This window comes from Myotis yumanensis, unplaced genomic scaffold (genome assembly GCF_028538775.1).
Source record: "Myotis yumanensis isolate MYYU_CA2020_CCGP unplaced genomic scaffold, mMyoYum1.0.hap1 SCAF_20, whole genome shotgun sequence".
NCBI lineage: Eukaryota > Metazoa > Chordata > Mammalia > Chiroptera > Vespertilionidae > Myotis > Myotis yumanensis.
In genome coordinates, this window is record NW_027223771.1 from 8,653,374 (window position 1) to 8,669,184 (window position 15,811).

Here is a 15,811-nt window from a genome sequence, read left to right on the forward strand (position 1 = left end):
GGGGGTCACGGCGGCCCGCGGAGGTCTGGCCGGCCCCCTGGGATCTACGCTGACAGCGGAGCGGGCCGTGACCGGGGCTCAGGGCCTCCTTGTCCCGTCTGCCCCCCTTCTCCTGGGACATGTCCCGTGGGTGCTGCTCAGTAGGCACCGAGCTCGCGCGATCGCTGTCGTGTGAAGTGGAGAGGATCCCGGTTGGAGGGAAGGGTCACCCAGCGTGGGAGGGGTCGGCTCTGGGAGGGGGGACAGGTGAGCCTGGAAGGGAGACAGGTGCAGCCTGGGAGGGAGGACAGGTGAGCCTGGGAAGGGGGACAGGTGAGCCTGGGAGAGGGGACCCGTGCAGCCCTGGAGGGGGGACAGGTGAGCCCCGGAGGGGGGACAGGTGAGCCTGGGAGGGGGGACAGGTGAGCCTGGGAGGGGGGGCAGGTGCAGCCCGGGAGGGGGGACAGGTACAGCCCAAGAGAGGGGACAGGTGCAGCCCGGGAGGGGGGACAGGTGAGCCCCGGAGGGGGGACAGGTGAGCCTGGGAGGGGGGACAGGTGAGCCTGGGAAGGGGTGACAGGTGCAGCCCGGGAGGGGGGACAGGTGCAGCCCGGGAGGGGGGACAGGTGCAGCCTGGGAAGGGGGACAGGTGCAGCCTGAGAGGGGGGACAGGCGCAGCCTGAGAGGGGGGACAGGTGCAGCCTGGGAAGGGGGACAGGTGAGCCTGGGAGGGGGGACAGGTGAGCCTGGAAGGGGGGACAGGTGCAGCCTGGGAAGGGGGACAGGTGAGCCTGGGAGGGGGGACAGGTGCAGCCTGGGAGGGGGGACAGGTGCAGCCTGGAAGGGGGACAGGTGAGCCTGGAAGGGGGGACAGGTGCAGCCTGGGAAGGGGGACAGGTGAGCCTGGGAGGGGGGACAGGTGCAGCCTGGGAGGGGGGACAGGTGCAGCCTGGGAAGGGGGACCCGTGCAACCCAGGAGGGGGGACAGGTGCAGCCTGGGACAGGGGACCCGTCTCCAAAGCACATCGTGGTTGGGCTGCATGTAGAGCCCTCAGAGGCCCCACACCGGGGAAGATGGGGTTCGGGATGCGGGGATACTGACTGATGACTGAGGCCCACAACCCAGGCCCCCCGTCTCGTTGGTTGACTTCCACCTCCTCATATTAAACGTTAACGTGGAAAACGGTGTGAAACAAGTTGCCTCCTTTCTCTTCTTGCTCGTCGCACCCGTAAGGATGTGAGTGGGCAGCCCAAGGGCCAGCGCCCTAGCGGAGTGAGGGCCCCCACAGGCCATGGACCGGTCATTGCCCAGGACGCCTGGGCTCCCCCCCGCCGGGCATCGGCATGGCTGACCTCAGCCGGGGCCTGAACCGGAGCAGCCTTTGGGGGAGGCCGGGGGGGGGGTGGCATTTCGGTGAATCTGTGAGTTGAGACTAGACCCTTCTTAGACTTTGGAGAATGAAACCCTAATGCATTTCACCATTCACGTCGCCAGGCAGCCCCAGAGTGGCCGCGTGAATCATTGTGACAAGCGTTGCTAATGCAAATATTTCAAAGTTTTACACTAAGATTCCAAAGGTCGCCTTTTTTGTTTTTTTCCTGAAAATAATGTATTCTGGATTCAGAACCCTACTGGTCCTTCTGGGGAACTTGTTTGCGTGACACACGATTCCATTTTGCACAGGAACCAAAATTGTGTTTTAAAATGTTAAGTCCACTGGGTTATAGGTGTTCAAAGCACTATTGTGCACGTACATTCAAGGTTTTTTTTTTAATGAATAGTTCGTGATTTCTCTACATTAAATGGATTAAACAAACAAACAAAAGAAAAGAAAATATCAGATTTGTGGTTACCGGGTTGGGGGAGGAGGAAATGGGAGAATTGTGGGTACACGGTCTGAACCCCCAGTGTATAACTGGAACGGGTAAGTCCTCTGGGCGTCACGTACAACATGACTGCAGTTGGCACGGTCGTGTGATATATATGAAAGCTGTTAAAAGAGTAAATCCAAAGAGTTCTCATGACAAGGGGAAAAAATACTTTGGCTTCTTCTCATTGTATCCATGTGATGATGGACGCGAACTAGACCGATTGTGGTCATCATTTCACAATCAGTGAAATCGCAAGGCTGTCCACCTTAAGCTTCTACGGTGACGTACGTCAGTTCCATCTCAGTAAAGCTGGTTGGCAACGGATTGTTATCCACACACACTCTTCAATCAATATATGGGTGTTTCTTTATTTTTACTTATATATATTTTTTATTGATTTCAGAGAGGAAGGGAGAGGGAGAGAGAGAGAGAGAAACATCAATGATGAGAAAGAATCGTGGATCGGCCGCCTCCTGCACGCCTCCCCGCTAGGGATGGAGCCCACAACCCGGGCCTGTGCCCCGACCAGGAATCGAACCGTGACCTCCTGGTTCCTAGGTCGACGCTCAACCTCAGAGCCACGCCGGCCGGGCTGTATTTTTTTTTTTATTTTAAATGGTTGCTCCTGATGTGGGTTTTCCTCGACTCTGTAACTGTCCTATGTGACCACGTGATTGAAAAGTGGGAAGACTCTGACCTCACTAAACCTTATGACCGTTTCAGATGTCTCGGTGTACCTGTCCGCGTGAGCTGCCGCCACAGAAACTCCACCGGCCGGCGGGGAGGCTGCGGCAGCGGAGATGGGTTCCTCCCAGTTCTGGAGGCTGGAAGTTCAAGACCAAGGTAGGTGTGAGCTCTTCATCTGGCTTCTAACACGAGGCTGAGGGCGGGCCGGAGCAAGCCCGTGAGTGCTGGAGAGCACTCTGGTGTCTTCTTCTTTTTAAAATATATTTGTATTGATTTCAAAGGGCTTTTTGTTTAATATGTTTTTATTGATTTCAGAGAGGAAGGGAGAGAGAGAGAATCTATTATGGATCGGCCGCCTCCTGCACGCCCCGTACTGGGGATCGAGCCTGCAGCAACCCGGGCATGTGCCCCTGACCGGGAATCGAACCATGACCTCCTGGTTCATAGGTCGATGCTCAACCACTGAGCCACACCGGCCGGGCTCTGGTGTCTTCTTATCAGGGCACCAGTCCTTTATGACCTCGTCTATCCTTAATGACCTCCTCACGGCCGTGTCTCCAGTTATAGTCACGTTGGGGTCAGGGTTCCAACGTAGGAATTTGGGGGGGACACAGGGAATCCACAGAAGTGCTTTGCCTGAAATTTCCATCGCGCGTCCACGTTGCCGAATATCTTTCATGCAAACGTTTTCATAACCTGATGACGTCTCGACGGCCAAGAGGGTGGTGATCCTCTGCGGCTTTGATTTCGAAAACCGGAGAAGCCGAGCGCATCAGCACTCCGTTTCGGCGGAAGTTTTCTCTGGCTGGGCCTCCGTTTCCATCCCAGGCGCGGCGACGAGGCTCCCCACGCTGCTGGCATGCCCGGGTGTGTCTAGCCCGCCCTGCACGCCCGCAGCCCTCCTGGGGCGGCCGTGTAGACTCTTGGACCTTAACGACGGGAACCCCGACGCCTGGTCTGCTTTCACCGTCAGCAGGTTCCCCTTTTCCGCTCTCTCGGTCACGGCCAGGGACAGGCGAGGGGTCCAGGGGACCCCTCTGGAAGCGCCATGAGCCTCCTCCTCGGTGTCTGTCGATGGGTCTTTCCGCTCCGCCTGCCTGGCGGCTTCTGACACCACGTAGGCGGGGATGTCAGTGCTGAGGGACCGCGTGATCCTCTGAACTTGGTATTTCCACTCTGCGGTCCACGCCTGATCCAGGAGGGACCCGTCCTCTGCGCCCCACCGGTGAACCCCGCCGGCCAGCTTCCTCCCGTGGGAATACACAAAACTCGTGGACTCCAGGGTTCCACAGGCATGGAAGGCCTGGCCGGGGTCGTAGCGTGGCCTTTCCGTGTCTCCCGGGGGGCCAGACACAGCCCCTCCCACCCGTGCTGTTCCCGCCGTTGTGAGCTGCGCGTCTTGCGAATCTGATTTCTTCCCTGCAGGCGGGGCCGCTGTGGGGGTGACACTGGGGGACTGGGTTTCTTCCCTCTCCCTTTCCGAGTCCGTCCGCCTTTCGTCCCCGGGAACCCCAATCTCTGGGCCCGATTTCGACTCCGATGGGTCCTGGATGTTGTCCAAGGCGAGTCGACTGCCCCCGGGGGTGGCTGGGGCGCTCCTGGCCGGGAGGAGGCGGAGGCTGACCTGCCTGCCCGGGACCAGGTGCCTCTGGGGGTCCCTTTCTTCCTTCCCACGGAAGGAGAAGGCCTTCTTCTGGCCGAACCCCGAGCCCAGGGGCCTGGGGAGGGGGGCCTCGCCCAGCTCGTCCGCGGGGAAGTGGAAGCGGAACCCGCCGAACCCGCCGCCGCTGTCGGCGCTGTTGACGCTGCTCTGCCGCAGCAGGAAGGTGGCCTCGCACTCGGAGGAGGCGCGGGAGCGCGTGTGCGTGAGCTCCGACCGGTCCACCCCCGCCAGGGTCTCCAGGGCGCTCGCCACCCGGCCCGACAGCTCTTCCAGCTGCGAGAGCCGCAGGTCCAGCGTCTGCAGCGCCGTCTTCATGAAGCTCTCCCGCTCGTTCATCTCCTCCAGCCGCATGGACATGTTCTCCACCCTGGGGACAGCGAGGGAGAGGGTCACTCAGCGGATGACGGGTCCTCAACGAAAGTCACCTGGTGTGCCCTAACCGGTGTGGCTCAGTGGATAGAGCGTCGGCCTGCGGACTGAAGGGTCCCGGGTTCGATTCCGGTCAAGGGCAGGTACCTGGGTTGCGGGCACATCCCCAGTAGGAGGTGTGCAGGAGGCAGCTGATAGATGTTTCTCTCTCATCGATGTTTCTAACTCTCTATCCCTCTCCCTTCCTCTCTGTAAAAAATCAATAAAATATATTTTTTTTAAAAAGTCACCTGGTGTTATAGATACATGTTTCTACAGTGTTCCATCTTAGAGAGAGAGAGAGAGAGAGAGAGAGGAACATCAATGATGAGAGAGAATCACTGATGGGCTGACTCCCGCACGCCCCCCACTGGGGATGGAGCCCGCAGCCAGGAATGCAACCGGCACCTCCTGGTTCACAGGTTGACGCTCAACCACTGAGCCGCCCTGGCCGGGCTACATCGAAATATTGAAATTGGATGGAAAGCATCGCAAAGAACGCTTTCCATTGCATTCAAATGATAGGGACAGCACTGTATTCACTGGGGGGACTTTTGGAGCAACTTCCAAGAGGATCCCTATGCGTGGCATCGCTTCACTGGCCTTTCAGAGACCCTTCTCCGTTGCAACATACAAGGTCCCGGTCCAAGTCCGCACGCTGAGAGCCCCTGCGTCTCTGAGGCCGGAGCTCCGCCCCTGGGAGCTGTGCAGCCGGCCGGTTGTTAAAAGTCGTTTCATGTGCCGTCAGCTCTTCCCGTACAGCCATCCCCCCTCCCCTGGGAGGCGGCCCAGAAATTACACGGGAGCGTTTCCTTGATGACAGAGCTGACTGCTCCCATGAACACATGATACTCAGTGGGGGTCCCGGGCCCGGTCGGAACTTGACCATCCCACGGTGTTCTGTATGGAGCTCTGAGCCCAGGCCTGCCCTGGCATCTTATTCCAGGCCGGCGGATCGAAACGGCGCCCAATCCAGCCCCGAGTTCCCACCCAGCTCCTTTAAACTCCGCCGACTTCTTCACCGGGGCTGCCTTTTAAGTTAATTGTAGGGCAGAGCCCGCCCGGGCTTACCTACGTGCGGGAGATTGCACAGGGAGCGCGGCCGAAGTCCTCAATCTCCTGGCTTTCTCATCCTTTGTTTGTTTTTTAATGATTACCTTTCCTTTTTTTTTTTTTAATTGATTTCAGAGAGGAAGGGAGAGGGAGACAGAAGCAGCCATGATGAGAGAGAATATTCTACCCGCTGCCTCCTGCTCACCCCCTTCGGGGATCCTGCCCGCAGCTCTGGGCATGTGCCCTGACCGGGAATCGAACCGAGACCTCCTGGTTCCCAGATGGATGCTCAACCACCGAGCCACGCCGGCCGGGCTCCCTCTGTCTTGTTCGTGCGCCAAGCCGGCGAGGGAAGCTGGATCTGCCCGTGGGAAAGGGAGGCCCGTGGCGGCTGTGCTGCCTGCGACCAAGCGGGTGTGTCGCGTTCTGGGGTGTGTCCTCGGCAAGAAGGGAACCACACCCTCCACCCGCAACAGGAATGACTAACAGAGCTGGTATTTTTTTTTTATCTCTATCTACCTGATGCCTGTGTGTCTCTCTGGATTGGCTGTCAAAGCCGGGTAAGGATCCAGAGTGTCGTTCACAAGGCACCTTGAGACTCCAGGACGTAACCCATCCCCCAGCGTGCAAGCGACTCCTGTTCACTTATAAGATCAAGTCATCGGCCCTAACCGGTTTGGCTCAGTGGATAGAGCATCGGCCTTCAGACTCAAGATCAAGACATCCATCCCCATGGGGCCTTCCCCGACGTCTCCTCCATCCTGCCTGTGTGTCTTTCTAGCACCTTCTCTGCATCCGAGGCATCACCCGCCTCCTTTTCTTTTCTTTCTTTCTTTTTTATATATTTTTATTGGTTTCAGAGAGGAAGGGAGAGGGAGAGAGGGAGATGGAAAACACTCATGATGAGAGAGAATCATTGACCGGCTGCCTCCTGCACGCCCCCTTCTGGGGATCGAGCCCGCAACCCGGGCCTGTGCCCTGAGCGAGAACAAACCGTGACCTCCTGGTTCCTAGGTCGATGCTCAACCACGGAGCCACGCCGGCCGGGCATCACCCGCCTCCTTTCTGCGAGGCGGGTGCGGATCTCTCTTTCGGGGCCTCTTCCGGTTACTACCTCACGTCTTTCCTTCTTGTCTCCCTTGTAAGGGCCTCTGCTCCCAGCAGCTTCTCTTCCCGGTCTCTTGGGAAGAGCCTGTCCGATAAGATGCCGAGGCCATGAGTTGCTGATGACCCATCCAGCCTCAAGGAAACCCGAGACCTTAACCCAGATCCACAAACCTGGCAAGAACCCATGGAACCCAGGCCCGGCCGGCGTGGCTCAGTGGTTGAGCATCAACCCATGAACCAGGAGGTCACAGTTCGATTCCCCGTCAGGGCACATGCCCGGGTTTCGGGCTGGATCCCCAGTGTGGGGCGTGCAGGAGGCGGCCGATCCATGATTCTCTCTCATCTTTGATGCTTCTCCCTTTCTCTCTCTCTCTCTCTCTCTCTCTCTCTGTCCCTCTCCCTTCCTCTCTGAAATCAATAAAAATGTATATTTTAAATGCAAATACATATAAAGTTATAGAAACGGAAGAAACATCAGAGCCCTCAAAGGTTTGATTTCAGAGTCACCCCGGGTGCCAAAAATGAGGTGCAAATAATTCACGTGATCTCCCTGCTCCTCCGCTGGCCTGGCTGAGCTCCTCGGGAGCCTCCTGCTCCCTGTCCCCGGCATTCACCTGTGACTCAGCCCAGGAAGGGAACAACGGGGCGGGCAGGAACGCGCAGGGAAACAGGAAGGGGCCTGTCTCCTGCCGGCACACGTGCATCCCCACTGCTCGGGCACGGAGCCCCCGGAGGGAAAATGCAATCTGGTAGTGACCTGATGGTCACATTCCCGGAGCCCGGGTCCAAGAATGGCAAAAATCCCAGCAATGCCGGGGGGAGGGGCTGGGGGAGAGGCGGCGGCAGAGGGAACAACATTTCCATTGTCCCTGACTGGCTGTGACTCAATCCCAGCCCATGTCTAACTAAGAGTGGAAATTTCCCATCACCGACGGCGGGCGCCTCATCTGTCCACGAAGGAACACTGCGTAGACCTTGGAAGCTCAGGAGTCGCATTTCCAATAGCGAGGCAGCGTTTCCAAGTCTCAGCAAAGCCCTGGCCGGTGTGGCTCAGTGGCTAGAGCATCGGCCTGCGGACCGAAGGGTGCCCGGTTCCATTCCGGTCCAGGGCACGTGCCCGGGGGGCAGGCTCAGTCCCCGGTGGGGGGCGTGCAGGAGGCAGCCAGTCCATGATGCGCTCATCACTGATGTTTCTCTCTCTTCTCTCCCTCTCCCTTTGTCTCTGAAATCAATAAAAAAAATATTTTTGAATAAAAAAAGAAAATGTACCGCATTACGGCCAAGGGATGGTGTGACAGCCCTTGAGTTTGGCTGGTTGCGTTACAAGGTGGCGAGGTCCAGGAGGGGGCAGAGGCCTGACCACGCACGGAGCATCGCCGCGTTCCGCTGTGATCCTAGGGCCCTAGACTGGGAATCGCGCTGAGCTGTTCCTTTGAAGCCCTGCCGTGTGTCTGTGCTAATCCGTAAACATAGGAGTCTCCTCGGGAGCCTGTAATTCTGAGCGCCCAGGACTATGAGGATGAGCTAGCCACCCCTGAGGCCCGGCTGCCTCTCCCTGCTGCCCTTCTGCCCACATTGTTGGTTCAACTCTGGACCAATTAACCAATTGTCACCCGAGGATATTGTTTTCATGATTTTTAGAGAGAGTGGAAGGGAGGGGAAGGAGACAGACAGAAACGCTGATGTGAGAGAGGCACATCCATGGGTTGCCTCCTGCGCACTCCCCGACCAGGGCCCGGGCCGGGGAGGAGCCTGCCACCGAGGTCCGTGCCCTTGACCGGAATCGAACCCGGGACCCTTGGGTCTGCAGGCCGACGCTCCATCCACTGAGCCACACCGGCCAGGGCTGGGAGCGCGTAGCAAACGAACTGGGGCAGCCCCCTCGGGACGGGGCGGAGGGGCCCCGCCTAGCCGGGCCCTGAGCGGGCGGTGCTGCGCCCCAGGCCCACCTGTCGCAGGTGACGCGGATGCGCTCGTCGCTGGACGACTGCTGCTCGTCCTCCTTCTCCTGGAAGTGCTCCTGCACGCACTGCGCCTCGAACTCGTGCAGCCGCTTCAGCTCCTCCTCGCTGAGGAACAGCTCTGCGGGAGCCGGCGTGGTTTGGTTTCAATATGTTTGTATTGATGGCAGAGAGAGAGAGAAACATCCACGATGAGAGAGAATCAGGGATCGGCCGCCTCCCGCACGCCCCCCACTGGGGATGGAGCCCGCCACCCGGGCCTGTGCCCTGACCGGGAATCGAACCGTGACCTCCTGGTTCGCAGGTGGACGCTCAACCCCTGAGCCCCGCCAGCCGGGGGGGGGGACGTGGGCCGTTAGGAAGACGGGCACCTACTCAGTCCGCGGTCCTGCTCGTCCTGGTCCCCTTCTCTCTTCTTCCTGCAGCGGCCGCTGAGCCGCGTGGCGATGATGTAGATGTGGCTCAGGACGATCATGGGCGGCGGCAGGACCGGCCGGTCGTGGAACGTCATGATGAGCTGGTAGCGCTGGAACTTCCACACCTGGTTGGAGATGGACTTCACTTCGAAGAAGGTGTTGCTTTAAAAAGGACACGTTTTCCGTGAGCCGTGGGCTGGGCCCCATGTGGTTTTTCCAGAGCGATTAGTTACCACGAAATGACAAGACTCAGTGAGCTGGCCCCGGCCGGTGCGGCTCAGTGGATGGAGCGTCGGCCTGCGGACCCAAGGGTCCCGGGTTCGATTCCGGTCAAGGGCACGGACCTCGGTGGCAGGCTCCTCCCCGGCCCAGGCCCTGGTCAGGGCTCGTGCAGGAGGCAACCCATCGATAAGTCTCTCCTACATCGATGTTTCTCTCTGTCTTTCCCTCTCTCTCTAAAAATCAGTGGGAAAATAATATCCTCAGGTGAGGATTAAAAAACAAACAAAAAAAAATCCCGCCCTTTCCCACGCTCTAGTGAAATTCTGTGTGAATCCGCGGCCGCGTGGGAGAGTTCTGGGACGAAACAGGAAACCTGTAGAGCAGCGGTTCTCAACCTGTGGGTCGCGACCCCTTTGGGGATCGAAGGACCCTTTCACAGGGGTCGCCTAAGACCATCGGAAAACACATCAATAATTACATATTGTTTTTGTGATGAATCACTCTGCTTTCATGATGTTCAATTTGTAACAGTGAAATCGGGGGTCACCACAACATGAGGACCTGCGTTAAGGGTCGTGGCGTTAGGAAGGTTGAGAACCACTGCTGTAGAGGGATGAGGACCAAGCACACACTCGTCCGCCGGGACACGCACTTGAACACGGCGATGAGCAGGTTGACCAGCAGGATGTTGGCCACCAGCAGGTAGCAGGCCATGATGGCCGGGGTCAGCCAGGCGCCCGGGATGCAGGGCGGGAGCCGCCTGCCTTCCTCGTCGTACTGGTTGTCGCCGCAAGGAGCTGAAACGGGAGTCGGTCAGTCTGCGCTCATGCTGACGCAGGATGAAAAGAAGAACTAACTCGCAGGGGCTATTACGGGACCCGTTTCCTTTTTAATACGATTCCTTCTTCCGTGAAAAATAGCAACTCCTATCAAGGAGGTCAGGGCCCGGCTGGCGTGGCTCAGTGGGTGAGCGGGAAGAAGGCCCCCGCCCCGGGCAGAGTCATAAATTCTGGGTAAACTTACGATTAATTTCCATGGCGTAGACTATAGAGCGATTGAGGGGAGAAAACGAGATGGCAGTTGAGAGAAAAGTAACATGATGAACAACACAAGACATGCAAAGACTTCACGCTCTGGGCTTACAGATTCACGCTTGGAAACTGTGGTCTATTGAGAAGAATTGTCCGCACTATTAATTCTAGGAAATGTGTATATATATATATATACACACACACACACACACACACACGTATATATATGTATGTTTATATGTATGTATTTCATGCATATTTACTTTATCGCGTGTCATAAGCAACAGCCAACGCTCAGCAGTTAAAAATACTGGGAGAAAGACAAGAGGCTGCTGGCAGATGATCATCTTAACGCGCAGGTTAGCCAATCAGGCACCCTCAGTACCACAACCCAAACACCTCATCGGCACGAGTAAACACAAAATAAGTACGTAGTCATCAGACCAAGGATCAAAAACCTAGCCCGGCCGGTGTGGCTCAGTGATTGAGCGTCAACCTATGAACCAGGAGGTCACGGTTCGATTCCCGGTCAGGGCACAGGCCCGGGTTGCGGGCTCCATCCCCAGTGTGGGGCGTGCGGGAGGCAGCCGGTCCATGATTCTTCCATCATTGGTGTTTCTCTCTCTCTCTCCCTCTCCCTTTCTCTCTCTGAAAACAGTGTAGCTTCCAGTTTACCTCTACCTTCTCCCATGACCCCATTTAATTTTTTAGATACCAACAACATTACAACTTGTGTCTGGGTCCAGGAATTTTAGCATTTGTGTTTACTGTTCTGTTGTATGTTTACCTAGCTAATATTCTTTGGAACCAAATTAGATTTTTATGTTCTGGCTTACCAGTAGTGGACTTGGAGACAGGTGTGATAATAACATGTTCTGAATGGCCGGTATGGCTCACTGGATAGAGCATCGGCCTATGGACTGGAGGGTCCCGGGTTCGATTCCGGTCAAGGGCACGTGCAGGAGGCAGCCAATCGATGTGTCTCTCTCACACCAATGTCTCCCTCTCTCTCTCTCTGTCTCCCCCCCCTCCCCCTTTCACTCTGTAAAAATCAATGGGAAAATATCCTCGGGTGAGGATTAGCAACAACAACAACACCTCCATTTGGCCACCTGCACTCACGTCATAAAAGTCACGTGACGTCCATGGCAGGACAGAGAACTGCTCTACCCCCCAGGGCGCACATGCTCTCTCCTCCGTGCACGGGGCTCTATCAGCTGCCCGGGAAGCAGGGAAGCGAGTCTTACTATGAATTCTAGTCTTACGGTCTGTCTGGTCTGCAAACACCTCCCCGTAGATCATCCAGTAGGGCATGTAGAAGATGTTCCGGGCCAGCCTCCAGGAGGGCTCCTCGTCCGGGTGCAGGATGGCCTGGCGGGCCACGCCGAAGCTCATCAGCACAACCAGCATGATGACCACGAAGTACAGCATGTCAATCATCTGTCCATCAAAGTGCAGCATGTCAGTCAAAGTGCAGCATGTCAATCATCTGTCCATCAAAGTACAGCATGTCGGTCAAAGTGCAGCATGTCAATCATCTGTCCATCAAAGTGCAGCATGTCAGTCAAAATGCAGCATGTCAATCATCTGCCCATCAAAGTGCAGCATGTCAATCAAAGTGCAGCATGTCAATCATCTGTCCATCAAAGTGCAGCATGTCAATCAAAGTGCAGCATGTCAATCAAAGTGCAGCATGTCAATCACCTGTCCATCAAAGGGAATGGGTCTCTGATGGTCTCAAGTTCACATGGTTCCTGCCATTGCTCAACCCAAAGACTTTGTCAGTGCTCCACAAGGACCAGGAAAGCCTCTTCGCCCGGCCGGCGTGCCTCAGTGGTTTAGCACTGACCTATGAACCTGGAGGTCACCGTTCGATTCCCAGTCAGGGCACACGCCCGGGTTGTGGGTTCGATCCCCACTAGAGGGCGTGCGGGAGGCAGCCGCTCAATGATTCTCTCTCATCATTGATGTTTCTATCTCTCTCTCCCTCTCCCTTCCTCTCTGAGATCAATAACAATATTTTTTTTTTTAAAAGAGAGCCCTAGTCAGTTTGGCTCAGTGGATAGACCATAGGCCCATGGACTGAAGGGTCCCAGGTTCGATTCTGGCCAAGGGCATGTACCTCGGTTCCAGGCTCAGTCCCTGGCCCTGGACGGGGCATGTGCAGGAGGCAACCAATCGATGTGTTTCTCTCAAATCCATGTCTCTCTCTGTCTCTCCCCATCCCTTCCACTCTCTAAAAAGCCATGGTAGAAGGAGGAAGCGGAAGGAGGAAGAAGAAGAAAAAGGAGGAGGAGGAGGAGGAGGAGAAAGAAGAGGAAACCAACTACAAAGGAAAAGCCAAATGAAATGAAACGAAGCCAGGCGCAAGGCCCGGCCCCGTGTGCTAACCGCAGCCGCGGCGTCTGCAGGGACCCCGGGCCTCGGTGCTCACCATCTTCCCGATCATCATCACGTAGGGCCCCAGGTACTTGTTGACCCCGAAGATGTCGAGGACGCGGATGTACCAGAAGATGATGTCCACGCAGTAGATGACCCGGCCGTAGCCCATGTACGGCTGCTTCTGCAGGCGCAGGACGGCCCCGACCAGGAACACGGCGATGGCCACGAGGTCCGTGATGTTCCAGTACTCCTGGAGCCACACCTTCACCTTCTGGCTGAGTTTGCCTGGTTCCGACATGAGGATCTGAAAACGAACGCCCAGGAGCGATGAGCGGGGGGTGCCGTCCGGGAGGCCCCGTCTTCTCCGAATCTGAGGCCCACGGGAGCGCTGGGACAGCCCAGGGGACACGCTCCCTTTCCCGCTCAGGGCCTCCAACACCCGTCCTCTCAGGCGGGCAGAGAGCTCTAGAAGCAGCCGGCCGGCCGGCGCGGCTCAGTGGTTGAGCATCGACCTAGGAACCAGGAGGTCAAGGTTCGATTCCCGGTCAGGGCACATGCCTGGGTTGCGGGCTCCATCCCCAATGCGGGGCGTGCAGGAGGCAGCCGATCCGTGATTCTCTCGCATCATGGATGTTTCTCTCTCTCTCTCTCCCTGTCCCTTCCTCTCTGAAGTCAATAAAAATATATTAAAAAAAAGATCTCTAGGAAGGGAAATTCCTCGGAGTCCTGTTCCTCGATCCGTGTTTCGCAAGCTCCCAGGAAATGCCTTGGGAACGAAGCCCTCGCTGCAGTGAGGGGAGCTGCCCCTTGACGTCTTCCTCCTGCCCTGGACGGGCGCCTGTGAGCGGACGTTCCAGGAGGGAAATCTGGAGCGGGGATGGGCCGCGTGGTCCCAGGGAAGCGCAGGCCACCCCGTGGGGAGGGCGGGGCCGGGGGTGGGGATGTTCAGCTGCCAGGACTCCTCTTTGCAACTTGGATGGGGGAAGGCAGGGGCGAGTGAAAAATTGCCGATTAAAAAGATCACTACTTCAGCCCGGCCGGCATGGCTCCGTGGTTGAGCATCAACCTATGAACCAGGAGGTCACGGTGGGATTCCCCGTCAGGGCACAGGCCTGGGCTGTGGGCTCCATCCCTATGGTGGAGTGTACAGGAGGCAGCCGATCCATGATTCTCTCTCATCACTGATGTTCCTCTCTCTCTCTCTCCCTCTCCCTTTCTCTCTGAAATCAATATATATATAATTATTAAGAGAAGGAAGGAAGGAAGGAAAGAAGGAAGGAAGGAAGGCAGGAAGGAAGGAAGGAAGGCAGGAAGGAAGGAAGGAAGGAAACTGGTTTAAAAAATAAAAAAAAATTGCGTGTGAGCTGCAGTCGGTGGAGGTGGGCGGGGCGGGCGCGGGAACACTTGCCTCGCGGACCTTCTCCAGGGCCAGGGTCACGATGTAGGCGATGACCACCCACTCCTGCAGGCAGGGCCAGCGCTCCATGCGCACCAGGATGATGTAGTTGAACAGCAGCAGGTAGCCCAGGTACGAGATCTGAGAGATGGGAGGCCCGTGAGCCGCGGCCGGGGGAGAGCCCGCTCCGGAAGGACCCCTGCTCTCACACGGGGGCGGGGTGGGGTCGGGTCGGGCCCTGCCCGGCCATCAGGGGTGAGTTCATGCAATGGTTGACCAAACAGAGCAGGCTAATTTTTTTTTTTAATGTCTGACTGATTTCAGAGAGGAAGGGAGAGGGGGAGAGAGAGAGAAACATCCATGAGGAGAGAGCACCATGGATCGGCTGCCTCCTGCACGCCCCACAGCCCCGGGCATGTGGCCTGACGGGGAATCGAACCCTGACCTCCTGGTTCATAGGGCAATGCTCAGCCACTGAGCCACGCCGGCCAGACTCTTTTTGAAAAATTAAGTTGTGTTGTTTTTTTTTTGAGGTCACATGAGTTGGTAACATGATGTGAATTTCAGGCGCGTGTTCTAGCCCAGTGGTCGGCAAACTCATTAGTCAGCAGAGCCCAATATCAACAGGACGATTGAAATTTCCTTTGAGAGCCACATTTGTTAAACTTAAACTATATCGGTAGGTACATTGTTATTCCCTTAATGAGGGTCCTCCTAAGGCTTAGGAAGAGCCACACTCAAGGGGCCAAAGAGCCGCCTGTGGCTCGCGAGCCGCAGTTTGCCGACCACGGCTCCTGTGCTCACCAGCCGACATCTAGTCTCCTCCAGGCCTTGATATTGTCCTGGATTCTCACGCATCTCGCTGTTCTCAACAGGCCACGGGGCAAACGCTACGGGGTGCGGGGGGGGGGGGGGGGCTCACCGTGTAAAACCAGAACTTGACGATGGGCGCGTTGTAGAACTCGCAGATCTTGGTGCCGATGGGGATCCTCCGCTGCTTCCTGTGCTCGCTCTCCTCGTCCCCCTTTCTGGAGCCGGCGTCCGCATTCGGGTCCTGGGAGACAGGGCCGGCAGGTGGCTGCAAATTCGGGGGACGGGGAACGGGGATGACGGTGAAATGCGAGCAAACCGGCCCTCCTGTGACCCGGGCAACACTGACCACACTCTCCTCCTCCTTCTCTTTGCCGTCTTCGTTCTCCTTGGACGTCTGGTAAGAGAAGTCGTCGTAGGCACGGAATTCCAGAAGCAAGATGGTGGGGGGCAGGAGAATCCCCATTATAACCTGCGGGCGGGCGGGAGAGACGGGAGGTCTGAGCGATGGCTGGTGCGGGGGGCGGTGCCCACCGAGCGTTGGGAAGACGAGTGGACAGGGCCCGAGCCTGCCACACGCTGGCACGACGGTTGGATGGAAAGAAGGAAAGACACCCCACCCTGCCCCCTCCCGCCCCCTCCCTCTCCCTGTGAGAATCCGGGGCTTGGGCAGAAAGCGGAGGTGGTGTCTGAGATGGGAGTCAGCCATCCTCCCAGGCCGTGGCACCTGAATAAACCTCTTTCCTTCCCCCCCCCTCCCCCCCGGCCGGTGTGGCTCAGGGGTGGAGCATCGACCCGTGAACCAGGAGGTCACACTTCGCTTC

General features: G+C 57.3%; 1 protein-coding gene across 1 annotated transcript; it reads right to left on the reverse strand.

Annotated features, from left to right (window-relative positions):
- Positions 1 to 1,769: 1,769 nt before the first annotated feature.
- LOC138998555 (transient receptor potential cation channel subfamily M member 1-like) lies at positions 1,770 to 15,453 on the reverse strand. Its single transcript, XM_070400707.1, has 9 exons — positions 15,337 to 15,453; positions 15,100 to 15,231; positions 12,834 to 13,085; positions 11,665 to 11,839; positions 10,392 to 10,412; positions 10,021 to 10,165; positions 9,106 to 9,308; positions 8,719 to 8,851; positions 1,770 to 4,568 (listed from the first exon to the last, which is right to left on the reverse strand). Exons 1-9 carry the CDS (start codon positions 15,451 to 15,453, stop codon positions 3,311 to 3,313), a joined length of 2,436 nt encoding a protein of 811 aa, XP_070256808.1. The 3' UTR covers positions 1,770 to 3,310.
- Positions 15,454 to 15,811: the final 358 nt, after the last annotated feature.